Source organism: Corapipo altera, unplaced genomic scaffold (genome assembly GCF_003945725.1).
Source record: "Corapipo altera isolate COAL_440 unplaced genomic scaffold, ASM394572v1 62, whole genome shotgun sequence".
Classification (NCBI taxonomy): Eukaryota; Metazoa; Chordata; class Aves; order Passeriformes; family Pipridae; genus Corapipo; species Corapipo altera.
In genome coordinates, this window is record NW_020884894.1 from 11,067,946 (window position 1) to 11,085,076 (window position 17,131).

General features: G+C 53.3%; 1 protein-coding gene across 1 annotated transcript in view; it reads left to right on the plus strand.

The window, feature by feature from the left end:
* The window catches only part of VAC14 (Vac14, PIKFYVE complex component), a 57,534-nt gene that overhangs the window by 11,919 nt on the left and 28,484 nt on the right, over positions 1 to 17,131 (plus strand). Inside the window, exons 11-13 of the mRNA XM_027646537.1 lie at positions 4,518 to 4,662; positions 4,959 to 5,024; positions 14,315 to 14,468. Of these exons, the coding sequence (XP_027502338.1) occupies positions 4,518 to 4,662; positions 4,959 to 5,024; positions 14,315 to 14,468 (365 nt within the window). The remainder of the gene's footprint in view (positions 1 to 4,517; positions 4,663 to 4,958; positions 5,025 to 14,314; positions 14,469 to 17,131) is intronic.

Here is a 17,131-nt window from a genome sequence, read left to right on the forward strand (position 1 = left end):
GACTGGCATGGGTTTGGGGGGGACTGTACGTGGCTGGCGGGAGCCCTGGATGTTTGCTTGGTGCTCTGTGCATTGCTCAGGCTGTCTGGCTTGGCCCTGGAGCCGGAGGAAGGGAAGAGCTGGCACCCGCAGCCGTTTGCAGCCGTAACTCACGCCGGGGAGCGGCGACTGCACCGAGCGCCCACTGGGTGTCAAGGCAGGACCACGGGAAGCCCCTGAGTCGCCGTGGAAAGCTGGAAAGCTGCAAACGGAGGAAGTTGCAGCTGCCTTTTAAGATGAAGTCACTCTCTGCTTCTGTTTTTGTTCATTTCCCCCCCAGCCCCCCCCTGCTTCCCCCGGTCTCCCCCGGCGAGCCAGTGATGGAGCATGGCCCGGCGCCAAGCATCCAGCTCTCACGCCCCCTCCTCCTGCCCTCCCTGCAGCCGGCTGCAGGGGGATAGGATAGGATAGGATAGCACTGCAGCAGCAGGGAAAGGAGCACCTCGGGCAGTGGGGGCAGAGGAGCTCATGCCCTGGTGTCTGCAGAGGCACATCTTCTGTGAAGATGCCATCCGAGAAGATGAGGAGGTCTGAGTACTCGATGCATGGGTGCTGGGCACATTCCTGTGGCCACGAGCTGACACACACACACACACACACACACATCCCACTCCTGAAACGTGATCCAAAATGTTTCCCAAGTGTTTGCCAGCTTCACTTGGAGGGAGTTTCCTGGTGGCATCTACTAGGAAGTGGGGACCACATCTGTGCCAAGATGGGAAGTGGCTCCTGGGAGAGCCTGGCTGCACAGGGCTGGAGGGGTTTTGGGGTTCCCCATCCACGTGGGGGTCCCCGCTTCCAGCTTCTGCAAAAACTGTCACTGAAGGTGAACCAGAACCATGTTTCAGAGGCACTGGAGCCTTCCTGTGGCCTGGCTGACCATGCTGCTGCTGCAATCACTGGTGTGAGACCGGATCAGGAAGGGGAGGTGGAAGCGTGGCTGCTGGAGCAGAGCCCGGGCTTCCTTCCGTCGGTCTGAGCTGCTGCAGGAGAAGATGCAGATGTCTGTCCTGTGACAATGGACCAGAACAGCTGGAAAGTGCTTTTTAGGCTCTTGTAACTGCATTGGTGTTTCGATACAAGACCTGGACTGTTTGAGATGACTTCCTGGTGGTGCTCCTGGCCAGATGGTCAGGCACAGCTGGAAGCAGTCAGGGTTGGGCAGTGTTGGGTGATGGGACCACAATCCCTCACCAAACTAGGTAAGGGACACAGAATCTGCAGAAGAGCCTTTGTGGTCCTTCCTGATGGAAGGAAGGCTTCATGTTTTGGGTGGTGTTCAGCAGCACATGGACACGTAAAGCTGTGTTGCTCTGCAGAAAGGGCAAGCAGCTGCCACGTGGCTGAACTGCCCAAGGCTGTGCTTAAACCAGGCTTTTAAATGTGGTAGTTAGGGCTCACTACAAAGCTAAAATTGCTGGTGCTTGTCTCATGCTGGAAGTTGCTGTACCCCAATTCCAAGTGCCTGACACACCTTTAGGGTGCAGCTGGGGATCTCTGGAGGTGGGGAATGCTTGGGTGGACGGTAGGGATGGTACTGGGTGCCACACAGCACCCAGAGATGGTTGGTTGAAGGCAGCATAATGGCTCGCTTTGAGCTCAGGCACCAAACATTCTCCAGCAGCTTGTCTTGTGTAGCTTTAAGGTTCAGGGTGTCCTTTTGGGGTGGCTCCTCCCAGCCCTCCTTTCCATTCTGGAGTGAGGACATGGCTTCCCTTTGCTGCTCCCGCTGCATGCTTGGGTGAGTGAGCTGGAGGGGGACCTCGGGCACGCTGTCCCAGCCCTTGTCAGGGTGATCTACAGCTCACTGGACTGGATGCCTCTGCCTAGATCTCTTAGCCTCATCGCTTCCCTGGGAGATCTTGGAAACTGCAGCAAGCAGAAGGAGGCCAAGAGCTCTGAAATGAGAGCGATGGAGGACAAGAAAGCGACAGCTTGTGGGACTGAGAGCAGAGAGGAGCTATTTACCTCCTGGCCGCTGGCTCGAACCCGTTGAGCAGCACAGCTGCCAGCCCGTATGGGAGCTGCCCTTGTGACTTGGACCACAATGAAAGAACCTGGATATTTCCACCCTTGGCAAGGCCGCTTTGCTGGGCTCGCCTAAAGGCTAGAGCCTGGCCTGGGCCTTAACCTTGTCTGAAAACAGGGTCAGGAAAGCAGCTGGGCCAGGCAGGAGGCCAGGAGGGAGATGACAGCTCAGGCATTGGCAGAGGAAAGGTGACCGCTGAGGAGAGGGTTGGCAGAAGCCCTTGAAGAAAGGGGAGAAATGAGAAAATGAGTCGATAAGGGACATGGGGTGAAAAACATTGCTTTGAGTTGACTGCAGTGGTAAAGTAAGCTCTGTTCCCGTGCTAGAGGGTGCTTTCTGAAATAGGAGTATGTGCTGGGAGGGGGTGGGTCTTCTACCCCACCGCTGAGCGTGAGCAAAGGGCACCAATATCCAGAGGTGAGAGCCCAGCACAGCCCCCATCATCGCTCAGTTTGCCCTAAAAACATGTTCTGGCTGTCACAGGCAAACCACGGAGGCGGTGCCAGGGCCACGTTCATCCTCCAGAGGAGAATCTGGGGTAGTGGGTTAGATGGAAGTGATTGCATCTGACATCTGCCCTGCCGCAGATGCCAGCGCTGGGAGCCGGCGTGGCAGGCCCAGAGGATCACATTAATGCAATGCCATTACTGCTGCTCCTGCTCCACGCTTCCTGGGGATTAAGGAGAGCCAGGGCGAGCTGGGAGCTCGCTTTGGAGCTGCAGTAACCCCTGGAAAGGCAGCAGCCCCTGGTAATCCAAGGTTGCTCTGTCTCAGAGGCAGAGGAGCGTGGGAGGCGGGAGATTTTTATCCCAATTTCCGATTTTTCATTGGACCTTTTCAGGGTGGTGCCCTGGTTTTGTGCTGAGTAAACGAGCTGCTGCTCTGCCGGCAACCCCCCTAAAAGGTTTATCTCGGCAGATGCGGGCAGAGGAGAGCTGGAAAGGAGCTTTTCCCAGCTGCCATCCCTCCTGGTGGGAGCTGAGCTGCAGGGCAGTGATACACGGCATGGCTGGGGGCTGGCTGGCTCCAGGTCAGCCTGGTGCTCCCAGCCACCTCCTGGGGTCCACTCAGTTGGGTTTTGGCTTGAGCTACCTCGGCTCTGCCCAGGTACTGCATCACAAGCAGGTACTCCATGCTCACAAAACCCATGGAGGAGGGGTTTTCACAAGCAGTTTTGGCACAAAACGGGCTGGAGGTTGTTTCTGTGCTGGTAGAATCCAGTATGAGTGGACTAACAGTGCTGTGCTAAACCGTGGCCCTCTGCATCCTCCCCACCTGCCTTACAGCACCACAGAGCTGGTGGGTGTGACAGTGTCGAAGCCACCTCCAAAAGGAACAGCTTCCCATGCCGATTCCCTGAGCTGTCCTTTCGGCCTCTTCCCTCTGAAAAATGCATTACCCCGAGGTTTCTTTTTCCCCATCCTGCGCAGGGGAAGTGTATTTTTGCGTGGAGATGTCAGGTCAAGGATTCATTCTCCTCTTCACATACAGCCCTGTGCTGGGGGCATGGCAGGCTGCACTGCTGCCGGGGGAGATGGTTTTGCTGGAGAACCAGACACAGGATTCTTTCAGGGCTGGCTTAAGTGGCCTGGGAGGCTGCTCCCTTGGACATCTCCCTTCCCAACTCTCCATGCTGTGGGTCCCTCCTTCCCCTCAGTTCCGCACGTCTGAGCGTTTGGCCCTTGGCTGTTGTTTTCAATATCAAAGCAAAATGCAGTTTTCAGCCCCCAGCATCTGTTACGTGAGGCAGATCAAGCAGGCAGATCCCTGCAGGGCTGTGAGGGGCCGCAGCCTCCTCGTCTCGCCCTTACAACGTGTGTCCTGGGGAAGATCAAATCCTATTAAGCTGCAGCTCTACTTGCAAATTATACCGTGAGAAATCCACCCCTTAGGATTTCTTATCAAACGAGATGCACGACCCGCTCTGCACACACTGGAAAAATCAGCAAGAGCCTGGTCCAGCCTTGAATAATTCAGTAGCTTGAGTAGGACAGGCATGACTATACTCTTCAGTGCAGCTTCATCTTGGTGGTCTCCTCCAACCATCTTGGTTCCAACCATCATCTCTCCTTAACCGAGTCTCCTGCGACAGGTATTTCCCATGTCCCCACTGTCAAGGAGGTGGGAAATCATCAGGTAGGTTTCAGGACCACAAACAGGACACAAAAATGTTGTAACATGACCTCTTCTGCCTGGGGGTCTCCTCTTCCTGTGCAAGTCCCAACTATTTTGTGGTGAGGCACTGGCAGGGGTTGCCCAGAGCAGCTGTGGACACCCTATTTCTGGACATGTTCAAGACCTGGCTGGATTGGGCTCTGAGTAACCTGGTCTAGCAAGGGTTTGAGCTGAGATGTTTGATGCAGTCTTTGATGTGCTGTAGACCTCCCAGCCATGGGAGGAATGAGTTGGACACTGCAGCACCGAACCAAACTCTCTCTTTTCTGTGCAGCTGCGAGAGGATCCAGGTGACCCTGAACCTGGATGGAATAGTTCAGGTGCTGGACTGCCACCTTCACGACACATCCATTGGGATGATGACCAGAATTGCAGTCCTGAAATGGCTCTACCACTTGTACATCAAGACTCCTCGTAAGGTAGGTTGGGGACTCGGCGTTTTGAGCCTGCTTCTTCCCTTGGGACTGAGCTTGTGCACTCTCAGCCTGCTCCGTGCCTTTGAATGGGCTGTAATTGTCTTGGGAGCAGTGGGAACACGTGTCCACCTGCCTTTTCGGGGAAGGCTTTGGCTGCTGGATACCCCGTAGCTTGAGGAAGAAGAGCTCTCCAGCTCAGGTGGAAAATGCTGGTGAAGCTTTCTGCAGCCTCCCCTGGGGGAGGTGGTTCTGTGGCAGGGAGTGACCAGGACTGATGCCAGCTGCCTTTCTGCTCCTAGATGTTCCGGCACACTGACAGCCTCTTCCCCATCCTGCTGCGGACCCTCTCAGATGAGTCGGATGAGGTAAGTGCTGCAGCTGCTGCACAAGTCCTGCTGGAAGCTTGCTGTCTCCACATCTAGATGGGCTTTGGGTTTTTTGGTTGAACTGAGGTATTTTGTGAGGCTTGGCCCGTGTTGGAACTGGGCCAAACTGATCCAGCTGGAAGCCCTGCTGTCTTGGGGGCCCTCTGATGTACAAACCTTCTTTTCCATCTCTGAGAGTTGACCCTTTAAAGCCAACTCCTAAGAATCCTTTTTGCCAGCCTGGGAAAGCAGCTGGTGCTTCAGACACCAGAGCTGGTGTCTTTCCCATGGGGCTGGGTCGTGATCAGATCCTTGGTGAATGAGGATTCAGTTGCCTTTCACCAACCTCTGTGAAGATGCAAGGGGGATCGTGTTCAGCCAGCACTGCCAGATCCAAGTCATGAGGCGATTAAGCAGCACCCACTGCTCAGAGGGCAGCAGCAGCATTGCCTGGTGGGGCTGCAGTAGATGCCCCATGGCATCAGATTGGCTGGGAACCACTCAGCTTGGGAGAGCAAAGAGAATCAGGCAGCAAAGAGTGAGACCACTTGCTCTGCCATCGCTCTTCATCTCCCGTGCTGCTCCCTTCCTGAGCTGCTGCACCGTTTTCCTGTTTCCTTGTCTTTCTTCCTCACCTCTCTTCTCTGGTTCCAGTCATCTCAATTTTAGTAGTAGTGTTGTCTTCTCCCACTCTCAGTTGTTTGCTGGAGCATTTTAGTACTCAGGTTGGAGGCTGAGAACCTGGCACACAGCCTGACCCAGGCGCTCCTGGAGCTTCCACCATCAGCTGGATACCTCTTGCCCAGAATTGCAAAGGATTCTGGCTGGTTTCTCAGCCAGGACCTTCCTCATGGAATAAAAATCACACGCTCTCTGCTGTGCCTTACATGCTCAGTGCACCAAACCCCAATCCTACAATAAATCCCATGTGAGAGGAGGGAAGGGAATGAGCAAGTGAGGGAATGACTTGCAAAGGCAAGCAACTGCCTGGCCATTTTCCATCCCCTGCTGCTTACGATGCAAACCTTTCCAAAAGAGTCCCCAAGCACACATCTGCCTTTGCAATGCTCTAGAAAGCCTGCATCTTGCAGATAGTCTCTCCAGCTTGGCAGGAGATCGCAGTGAGTCATGTTGCAATTACACTGCTTATTAATATTTGAAAAAAGCAGTGAAGAAAGGACCCTGGTGATGCATTTCCTCCATGTGACATAACTGGGAATGGCTCAAAAGTAATTTTAAGCTGATTTATTTAATCCTGGCTTCTATTTATTTAAATGTTTGGAGGTGGCTCTTTTTTTTTTTTTTTTTTTTTTTTTTGAGGAAATCCATAGACGAGTCAATCCATTAAACACCACCACTCAGCTGGCTCTCAACCAGATTTGCTGCTCTCTGCAGAGGAAATAGAAATGACTGAAGTAGTAGAGGGGTTTTGAGCTGGACATTTTGGGGAATGATGAGAACACACTGAGCTATCTAACCTGCAATGTCAATTAGGAAAGGAGATGTGGGGTGCTTGCCTAGTCAGTGCAGTATTTGTGTGCATGGTTATGTTGTCCTAGAGCAGACTGTGATCCCCAGAAGCTCCTGGCTGATGGCCTGGGAATCACCTGGTTGGCATGGGGGCCTGTGTGAGGTAACCATCAGCTCTGTGATGAGGAAGCATCTTCCTCCCCTTTCCAGGCAGGGCTGTGCACGTTGTGTGGTGTCACATGGGGCGTACACATCTTCAGAGGGGTTTTTTGCTGTCTTCATCCTGTGATGCTGCTCTTCCCATGGGAACCTGCTGGGCAGCAGTGTCAGTGTCATCTCTTTTCTCAGCAAGGTTGAACATCCTTCTGCAGTGGCTGTGGTTCCCCTTGCCCCTGTGCATGGTCTGGAGGCTACCTGTCACTCTCCTGATGTGCCCTGGAGCTGTCCTGGAGCAGTTGTTTGTCACCAGCTCATCACCAAAGGACAGTCTGGCTTTGGAGGGTCAGTGCTAGTCCGTGTATCAGACTGAAAGACACTGCTCAGGTCTCTTATTTTTAAGATCTGGTCTTGCTGAGCTGCTCTGAGTCTCTCTGTGCACTTGCCATAAATAATCAAGCCTAAAGCAAGGAAAGACTCACGCTGGATGGAGCCGGATCCATGCCCTTTAAGTTCTCACGCCTGTTTTTATCGTTCAAGTAGCACAAGGTGTTGCACCTCCTCCACTGTGCTGAACAGGGGCCAGTGTCTCATGATGTATCTGCAGCCTCCTGAGTCATCTCTGCCTTCTCTCCTCTTCCCCTTCCTACCCACTCCTCTTGTGCCAGTAAATAAATGGTCAAGAGACCTAGTTAAGATTCACAAAGGCAGCACAGAGAAGTTGGAGCAAAGCTGAAACCAGCAGTTCCCTTTGATGTGTAGACAAGTCGGGATCCAGGATTCCCGGCTGTTGGATGTGCTGCTGCACTGCGTCACCTCGTGCTCCCCCGGCAGGGGAAGGTTCTGTCCTGCATCTGAGATCTGCTTTTGAAGGCAGTCTGTAAAAGCCCTGCTTAAAATTCGATGTGCTTAAAAACTTCCGTGCAGCTCCAAGACAGAGCAAGGTCCTGCTGGGAGTGGGTTTTCCTCCACTGGCTGCTTCATCCATCAGTGTGAGTCTTGCAGCCCTGGTTGAAGAACTGACGTTAGAAAATGTGAAAAGTCAGAAAATGTTGTTTTCTGAGCAGTGGGTTGGACCTTTCCAGCTGCAGGGTAAAGGCACTGCTGAAAAGAAGACATGTTTTTAGGATTATCTTCTGTGAGTTTCTGGTGCAAAGACAGCTTTGGATGTAGCCTTTCAGTTCCCTGGATCCTGAATGGACCCAGGAGCTGAGCTCAGGTGAACTGAAGAGGAGGTAAAGGCATCTCTGAGAAAACTGCGAAGCAGTGACGCTGCTGGATTTCTTTCTTTGCTTTGTTTTCCTTTTTCCAACTTCAAAATGAGGTTGTTTCTTTATGGCTGAACATGTTCCTGTCTGCTTATCTGCTCTCCTCAATCTTGCTGGAGGTTGAAAGTTGTGCTGGGACTTTTGTCTGAGTCATGGCAGGAATGACGTGTGAGGTGGAGCTGGTGTCTGATGTGAAGCAGGATAGACTCTGGCTTCCTCTCAGCTTTGCCAGCGTGAGAACCTGCATTGTGCAGTGGCCAGGCAAGGCTTTGAGTACAGAAGTAGTTCCTTCAGAAGTCTGCTCAGGAGTTGATGTCCTTCCCCAGAGAGGGTGAGCTCAGTGTGGGCTGCCACTGGCTGCAAAGGGCAGGTTTAGGTAGGTATTAGGAAGAAATTCTTCCCTGTGAGAGTGGTGAGTCACTGGCACAGGTTGTCCAGAGAAGCTGTGGCTCTCCCATCCCTGGAAGTGTTCAAGGCCAGGCTGGATGGGGCCCTGAGCACCCTGATCTAGTGGAAGGTGTCCATGCCCATGGCAGGGGAGTTAGAACCAGATGGTCTTTTAAGGTCCCTTCCTACTCGAACCATTCTCTGGTTCCATGTACTGCAAAATCCGCACGACCTTCAAGCCAACTTCTCCATGACAAGCTGAAACATTCTCCCCTCCCTTGGGTTTCCAGTATTAAAGTAGGTGAGAAGAAAACCCAGGGGTGGTGGTATTCCCATGGCCATCTCTCTCCTTTGCTGTTGACTCCTCCAGCCCTCCTGCATGTCCTGCTGCAGCACTGCAGGGTTTCAAAGCCCAGGTCTCTACCCTGCTCTGAGCTCTGCTCTCACGGTAAATCCTGGTGAACTTCTCCTGTCATGCCCGATTCCCAGGACAATGAAGCTGAACAAAAGCTTGTGCCAAAACCAATAGCTGTCTTAGCATGGTTTGGTTTGGAGCTTTGCTCTCTTGGGTTTAGGGCCCTTGTGCTCCAGCTCCCAGCCTTTCATCCACCAGGGCCGAAATACTGTGACCTGGTGCAAAGCAGAGGGTGTAAGCTAAGGACTGTAAAAAGAGGAGAACTCTAACATATGTGTGCCTGGCTTCTGTTTGAACTTTTTTTGGTGGTAAGGCTTCTCTGGAGAGAGTCTCAAAGCTACAAGGTGCTGAAGCAGGGAGACCACTGGTTTTCAAGAGGCAAGTTGCCCTGACAGTGAGCTTGGGAGTGAAATAATGGAGTATAGAAAGATGTATATAATTCCAGTTGGATGGTGGGAAATGTGGTCAGCCTGAATTACCATAGGTGGAAGCAGCCTGTAAGCAGAAGTGGGTTCTGAGGACTCGAGACATTGCAAGGCCACTGGGTTGAACAACAGTCTGTACATTGTGCAGTGCAGGAATAGGAAGTTTCGTGGTGGGGGGTGTGATCCATAGGGAGCTTCTTGACTCAGCATCCTGGCTTAAGTATACACAAGGAGCTTATACGTACACTGAACAATAACTGGGGCAGACTGGCAGCCTGGGCTCAAGGTGGTGCTTGTAGTGTTCTGGATGAAGTCATGGAGCAGTCTAAAACCACAGAATACCTGTCTGCCCTGGAAGACAGGCAATCCCTGTCCTGGGGAGCTGTCTCAGAGAGGGTCCAGGGTGGGATGGGGGTGTAGGATGCAGGATGTCATGAGCTGGGCTCTGGGTGCCCTCCCAGGGTGTGGAGGGAGATGCTGGATGAGAGACAGGGTAGCAAATGAAAGCAAAGCCTTTACCTTCATAAGCTCTGGGACTCTGGATGTTAATTTGAAGGGCTTGTAGGCATCCAGCCTCCCACAGCATGGCCTGCAGGGATACCCTGGGGCTGTTCAGCTTCTTCCAGCCCCGTCCTGCTGGCTGGACCTGTGTTGCCTCCTCCCCTGCTCTTTAATTCATGAAAGAACAGCACTTGGTGGCACTTGGATGTGGTTTAGTTGTGAGCACGGTAGTGCTGGGTTGATGGTTGGACTTGATGATCTTGGAGGTATTTTTCAACCTTAAGGTTTCTACAAAATACCTCCTTGGCATCCTGCCCTGTGACTGGCATCAGGTAGCCTGCTAAGCTCCCCATATGCCAATTAAACACATTTAAAGAGGTGCTCTGAGCTGTGACAGTGCTCAGGGTGCTGCAGGCCTGGCCCTCCCAGCCCCAGCAGCAGGGACAGCTGGGGGATTTGCAAAAGCAGGAGGGTGGACAGGGAGTTTTCAGGTTCCAGCTTGGTTTGGGTTGGTTGTGGCTGTATTACCAAGTGCCCCCCCTCCACTGCCAGCTGTATTTCCTGGTGCTGTGAACAAGTGTTGGCATGACCTGGCAGGATTTGCCCTGAGGAGGAGAGGAGAAGCCCCCAGCCCTGCAACCTCCCCTCTGCTCCCCATCCCCTCCTGGGAATGCAAAAAAAGAAAAATTAGATCTTGGCCAGATCACTGTGCTGGGGACCTGAAAAGAGGTTTGGTTACATTGCTGTGGGAAGATTGATGGTGAGTTTTCTTTTCTTTTTCTGTCTTTAAAGCTAGTGGAGGCTGGGGGGACGTAAGTTTGCTTTCCACAATGTGTGTGCCTGGGGCTCAGCCAGCTTTGCTGCTGGCCACTCCTGGCTCCAGGACTGCCTGCCCATACTCAGCTCCCTCCCCTGGCTACGGCTAAAAGGCTTGGAGGGAGAAGAAATAAAATAAATGAAGGCCTTTGGAGAAGCCTCAGTGCATGCTGAAGGGCTGCATTTTGAGTGGTGGAGCAGGAGGACGCACCCAGCAGCATCCTTGGATTTTCCTGGTTCCCACTGGGTCGCTCCTCCACCTGCCTTGCCTGTCTTGGAAATGCTGCGGGGTTTTCCACAGTCTCCCTGATTCTTGGTCCCCTTTGAAGAAGTGCTTTGCAGGCCTTAAACTTCTTGTTTTCTGACTTGCTAGCATCTTGCTTCAGCTGAATTCTCATCTTCTCCCTGGTAAGAATAACCTTATCCCTGCTGTTGTGTGCCCCATTTCATCATCTGGGGAATACCCACCCACTGGGACACACGAAGCTGCTCGTGAGCGTCTCCCTGCTGCACACAGGCATTTTAATATTTTATTTTCTTTCTTTTCCCCCAACTTTTCCACAAATACCAGCAGGGAGAACACCTTCATGAGGTTAGTCTGCATCCTTGCCCACTGTGTGTGTGCCCCAGGAGTGGCTGGTGTCCTGGTGTCCTGGTAGTCAGCGTGTGCTGTGGGATGCTGAGCCTTGCCCTCGGGGGCCTGCAGCAGATTTGGGGTCACCTCCCCTCCCCCTGCCACGGGGGGCCAGCCCAGCGTTTTGACCAGGGGCAAATCCTCCTCCAGGAGCATCCAGGCGCCGCTTCGCACGCACGGGGAGGTGCATCCCATCCATCCCATCCCGCACACACCGTCCAGGGGCTGCTCTTCCCCCCGCGCCGCCGGCGGGGCCGGGCTCGGCTCCGTTCAACCAGAACGAGCAGCAAATTAACCTGACCTAGATCTGGAGGAGCCGACAGTTGTGTGTGCCCTCAAAATCCGCGCTCCGGAGGCAATGCAGGGAGAAATCTTGCTTATTCCCAGGAAGGAGAAATAGCTGCTTATTTATAACTGTCAGAAAACCTGCTTCTGGTTACCCGGCCACCCAGAGCTCGCTGCTCTTCCATGCTGCTCTTCATCCCCGTGCTGGGAATGGCTTGTGACGTTGGACAGGTCTCCCCATCCATCACGATGCTGCTTCCCCTGCTCCTTCCTGTAACCAGCCTCACATTTGCCCAGAGCGGGGCACACTGTCCTGCATCTCATCACCACTGGGAAATCTTTCCCGAAACCCCCTTGGGACCAGGAAAACCCCCTTGGGGGCTGATCCTCCAGGCTGGCTGTCAGGATCACACCTTCACCTGGCAGCTGGGAATGGCCCTGGCCCTCGTGCTCCAGCGCTGTGGGGTCCGACAGCCGCTGGGTTCCTGACGGATGGGACCAGCTCGCGCCTGGCGCAGCCGCTCGTTGCCATGGCAATGGCAGGATATTGCTTTCTTACAGCCTCCTGGCTCGCACAAAGCCTCCAGCTCCAGCTTTGCTCAGCACAGGGATGTGCAGTGCATACCAAGCGCTCCTGCCTTTCCTCCATCTCCAGCTGGGAGCCCGCTCCGGAGCATGCGGGGAAGAAGCAGCAGGAGCTGGAGATCCCTGCCTCTTTCCCACGGCTGGAAAACCCCAGGTCTTTGCAGCTGCCTGCTCTTCCAGTGCTCGTGCACCCATCCCTCCTGCTTCTTATTTCCTCCGTGGTTTTCAGTTGCAAAGTTCATCCTATGCTGCTTTTTCTACCTCCTGCCTGTGACCTACACATCTGGCCTGAGGGGACACTCCTTAACCTCTCTGAAGCTCGAGAGGTCCAGCCATGCCCTCGGGTGGCACAGGTCACTGCTGCCCAGGCTGTCCTGGCCAGAGCATTCCAAGCCCAAGCAGCATTTCAGAGATGGGGTTTGGCACACAGCTCTGGGTGGTTGGATTAAGGATCTGACCTCAAGACATGGCTCTTAAAAACTCTGGGAAGCAGCAGGGATGATTTGTACCCAGCTTTGGGGCCGTGGTCCTGTGTCCTGATGCCGCGGGAGTTGGTGGTGAAGACTAAGGTGGATGATGTGACTGGGTGGGGATTAGGGCAGCAGTGAGTGTCTGGGTCCTGCTGTACATCAACCACAGACAGCCTTGGCTCCTGGTTTTGTTGGGTTTGGCAAAATCCACCATGTGAACAAGAGTCCCAGCTCTCACTTGCCTGCCAGCCCCGGTAGCCAAGCCCTGAGTCCCTTTGCCAGTCTTAGCCAAAGACAGTGAGACTTGGAAACCTTTACAGGTGTTTATTTGCCCAGTTGTGAGAGCCTGAGGCCCAAGTCAGTGCCTGTACAAAGGCTGCAAGTTCAGCTGAGCCACATGATTAGCCACTAGAGAGTCTACAGAGAGCTTCAGGAGACCAGGCATCGTGAGCTCTTCTCCGGGGCATCCTCAGCTTGAAACAAAATGCCGCCGACATCACTTTGTGTGAGCCACTGATGCTTGAAAACCAGGCAGAGAGGGAGGACCAAGGTCTGCCAGGGAGCACAGACTCCTCACTGTGGAAGAGGATGAAGGCTGGTGATGGCAGGGACCTCCTGTGCTGGCAACGAGCTCCCAGCCTTGGCAGCATCACGGAGGTGCCGTGTTCTTCAGGGACAGCAGTAAAAGTTGTTGTCTTATTTTTTTTTCCTCCCCTGGGGAGCTGTGGGCTGAGACTTAATCATGTCTATAGGCACAGGGTCTTCCCAAGCATGCTGAAGTCTCGTGGTGCCCATGGCAGGCTGCTTTCCCACCACAGCCTGGACACCACGCTGCCTACTCCAAAGCTGCTGGGGGCTTGAAAATCAGCCTTAATTGCAAAAAATAACCACTCAGCTTAGGATATCTGTGCAACAGAAAAACCCAGGAGCTCCTTTTTCTGATTTTCAGGCATATTTTCTAGCATGATCAAAAAAAGAGATGTAATTGGCTTTTTGTTTTTCCAGGGGTAAGGGTTTTCTCTGTTAGCTCAGAAACTGAAACTCTCATATAACTGCATCTCCTCAGAAAGATTCATTGTGAGAACACAGGGAAAGCCTGGAATGCTGTGCTGGTGGACAAGGGGTAGTCAGGGATGTGCTCTGCCAGATGTCAATGAGCTAGACATGGCAGTTGACCCTTTTTGGCAGCCTTTCTGCTCCACACAGCCCCACCACGCTCAGAGCATCGGGGACAGCTGATGAAACATCCAGACCCAAGGACATCTGAATGAAGGGGGACCCAAAATAGCCTGAGACATGAGAAGGGTTGAGGACGGAAAAAAACAAAAAAAACACTCGGTAATAACTTCTCCAGAAATGCTATATATAGACTAATTTGGTGACTTCTGGAAGGAAAGAGCTATGAAATCCGAATGGCAGCTCTGCCTCGATGTCACGAGCTGAGCCTTTCCTGGGATGCTGCCCTGCATGCAGGGGCTGGCTGGTGTATGCCCCAGAACATCCCTGTGCTCTTGCTGGGATTGTCCCAAATATTTCATTATGAGGGGAAATGGGGAAGCAAAACCCAGACCTCCCCGAAGTGGGACAAGGGGAAGGCAAAGCTCTGCTCCTGATTGTGTAAATTTGGTTTAATTTCACATGCTCCTTGGGGCTCACAGAGCAGAAACAGGGGGGGTGTTTCCTCTTTCCTGCCCTATCCCCTCTGCAAGAATTTGTAATTTCCACATGGAGCCTTACAGGTATAGCTCTCTTCTCCCTACACCTTTCTTGATGTGCTGGGACTTGCTGTTTGCTCTTTGGCCCTGGATTTGGAAAGGAAAGCTCCCTGTACCATCTGCCCTTGCATGTGCTGACTCTGCACCATCCCTTTCTCCACAGGTTATCCTGAAGGACCTGGAGCTGCTGGCTGAGATTGCTTCTTCCCCAGCAGGACAGACGGAGGAGGGTCACGGTCCCTCGGATGGCTCCGACGCGCGACCCGGCCCAGCGGAGCTTCACGTCCCAGCCAGGGCTGGCCAGCTGAGCTCCTCTAGTGAGTGCCCCTGTGCCACAGCTCTGTGCCTCCCCGCTCCAGGGCTCTCTCGATGTTCCATGGCACCGGTCAGGTTTGCTCAGGCAGAAGGGGAAGCTTCTCTTACAGTAAGAAACCAATATCTTCATCCCCACCCAGTACAGCCTGGGAACGGAGCCTGCCGTGGCGCAGACCAGGGCACTGCTTTTATTTTTATTGCTCTTCCCTCTAGTTCTTGCTTTGGGGATTTAGGGCTTTGTTTAACAAGATGCTGCAGAGGCCAGTGTGGAGGGAGGTCATTATTGTCCTATTTTTTACGAGACCTTGGGTACCAGCCTCTTCTTTCCTTGTAAAAACCCTCAGCGCCCTAGAATCAGTGTGGGATGGGATGCTGGCTGCAAACCCAGGTCTCCAAAACATCCACAGATCCGCAGAGGGATCCCTGAGGGGTCTGTTCCTGTGATGTTGCCTGTTGAAGGCTGCCCTCATTGGCTGTGAACTGCTGTGCTGCTCTGAGTGCCTGGCAGAACCTCAGGAGAGAGATGAAGAGGGACGATCCTATTTTCTGGGGACTTGGGGCATAAAAAAAAAAACCAACAACCTTTCATTCATTAGCCCAGCACATGGGGAAATTTTTTCCACCTTCCCTTGTCTGTGGCTCATCCTTCACAGTTCCTTGGCTGCTCCTTCCCCGCCTCTGCTGCTATTTAAGGGCCTCCCTGTTGTAGTCCCCAGGCCAGGTCGTCCCAGCCAAAAGCACGTTTCATGTGAGCTTTGGATTGCAACCCGAGCCCGGAGCCAAGCCTGCCTCTCCCTGCACAGGATGCGGCCACGGGGCCTTGCAAAATCACCACTGGAGAGGGAGGCTTCGCTTTCCCATCCCCAGGCTTTGTTTTCTCTGAAGATCCTGGATTGTTCACCCCCCCCCGGTCTTACGAATGTCTGCGCCAGCAACCGGCTCAGGTTTAGGGTTGCTCAGGGTGGGATTTTTTTTTTTTTTTTTTTTGTGGATCTACTTGTTTCCTGCTGGCAGCTTTATCTCTGCGGTGAAGAGGTGGGGGCTGCAGTGGTGGTGACCTCCCCAGGCCCTCTGCAAATCTCATCCATCCTCCCACTGTCAGAAGTGAGACCGCCAGGGTGGAGCGGCTCCTGTGGCGCTGGCCAAGCAGCTGAGGAGCTGCAGTTCAGCTCACACTGATGGTTGTCTGAGGTTTCCTTCCTTCTGGATGATCTAAAAATAGCAGGCTGGATGGCGTGGATCCTAACGACTGCCGTGGCCCTTGTTAGCTCTCTGGAAGAGCAACTTGGCTTCGCTTATTCAAGTGTAACCTTTAAAAATAGTCTGACTCTGCCCTCCTGGAGTAGATCTACTGTAACCAGAGCTCCTGTTGCCCCAGCATGGGATAACTTGCCCCCATACAGGTCCTAATGGGCTCTGGCTTCCTCACCTATTTTCCTCTTCCCTGTAATGTAGCAGAAAATTGTTTCTTAAGAATTTATTTCGGCCTGAGCTTTGCATGGTCGTTGGCTTTTACCCAAAGGCAGATGTTTTTGGGGAGGGGAAGAAGGAGCTGGTTTGTTGTCCTCGGACGTTTGTTATGGCCCCAATCCCGTCTGGCTCTGACCACCCAAGGCTGAGGCTGGATGGGCTGCTGGGGAGTTCCCCCAGGGAAATTGAGGGGTCACAGCTGGGCCAGGACCTTCCTGGATTATGCCTGGAAAAGCAGAGGCTCCTGGAAAATACTCCTTTTGTCAGAAGGTTGTTTTGGAGCAGGAGGGTGACCGGTGGAAATCCCCATGTCTGTGCTTGGTCCTGGGGTAGTGATGCACAGTGAGATCAAGTGAGCTGAAACTGCCCTTCCCAGGCAAAAATCACAAGGTGCTGAAACAAAAGAGAGGGTGTAACCCTTCTCTGGAGTCACTGTTTCTGTACTGGGATGTATGGGAGGGTTCCCTAGGGTGCCTTGTTTCAGAGAGTACTGAGGAGGAGTGCTTTTCAGGGGTGCCCAGCAACAAGACAAGGAGCAGTGGCCATAAACTAAAACACAGGAAGTTCCACCTCAACATGAGGAAGAGCTTCTTTACATTGAGGGTGGCAGAGCACTGGAACAGTCTGCCCAGGGAGGTCATGGAGTCTCTCTCTCTGGAGGCATTCAAAACCCACCTGGTTCCTGTGTCACCTGCTCCAGGTGAACCTGCCTTGGCAGGGCATTTGGACTGGATGATTCCCAGAGGTCTGTTCCAACCCTCACAATTCTATGATTCTGTGATTCTGTTTTGGCAATAGGATGGATGCTACTGCACCGTCAGAGTGGGGGGCTGCAGAGCACCAGCGCTCATCCCCGGGGTTCAGTCTCTCTGTTCCCTTCATCCACTTAAGACCAAGATGCCACTGAAGCCAGCAGTGGGAGGAGAGCTGCTGAGCCATCTTGGCTTCCATTCTCTCCTACCTCTGGCCCTTCCAAGCGTGCAGTTGGTGGCTTTGCAGGTAAACGAGCAAGGTCACCCTTTGAAATCCTTGAGCTCACAGCAGGTTTCCACGCTGCAATCTCCATCTTGGCTCTCCAGGCTTTGCCACCCAAACAGTAAGGGCAGGAGTGGAGGTGGAAGGGGCCAGTGCCCCCAAGGTCTTCCCCCCGCTTCCTCTCTCTCCCTTTCTTCCCTCAGGATGTGTTTATGCAGTT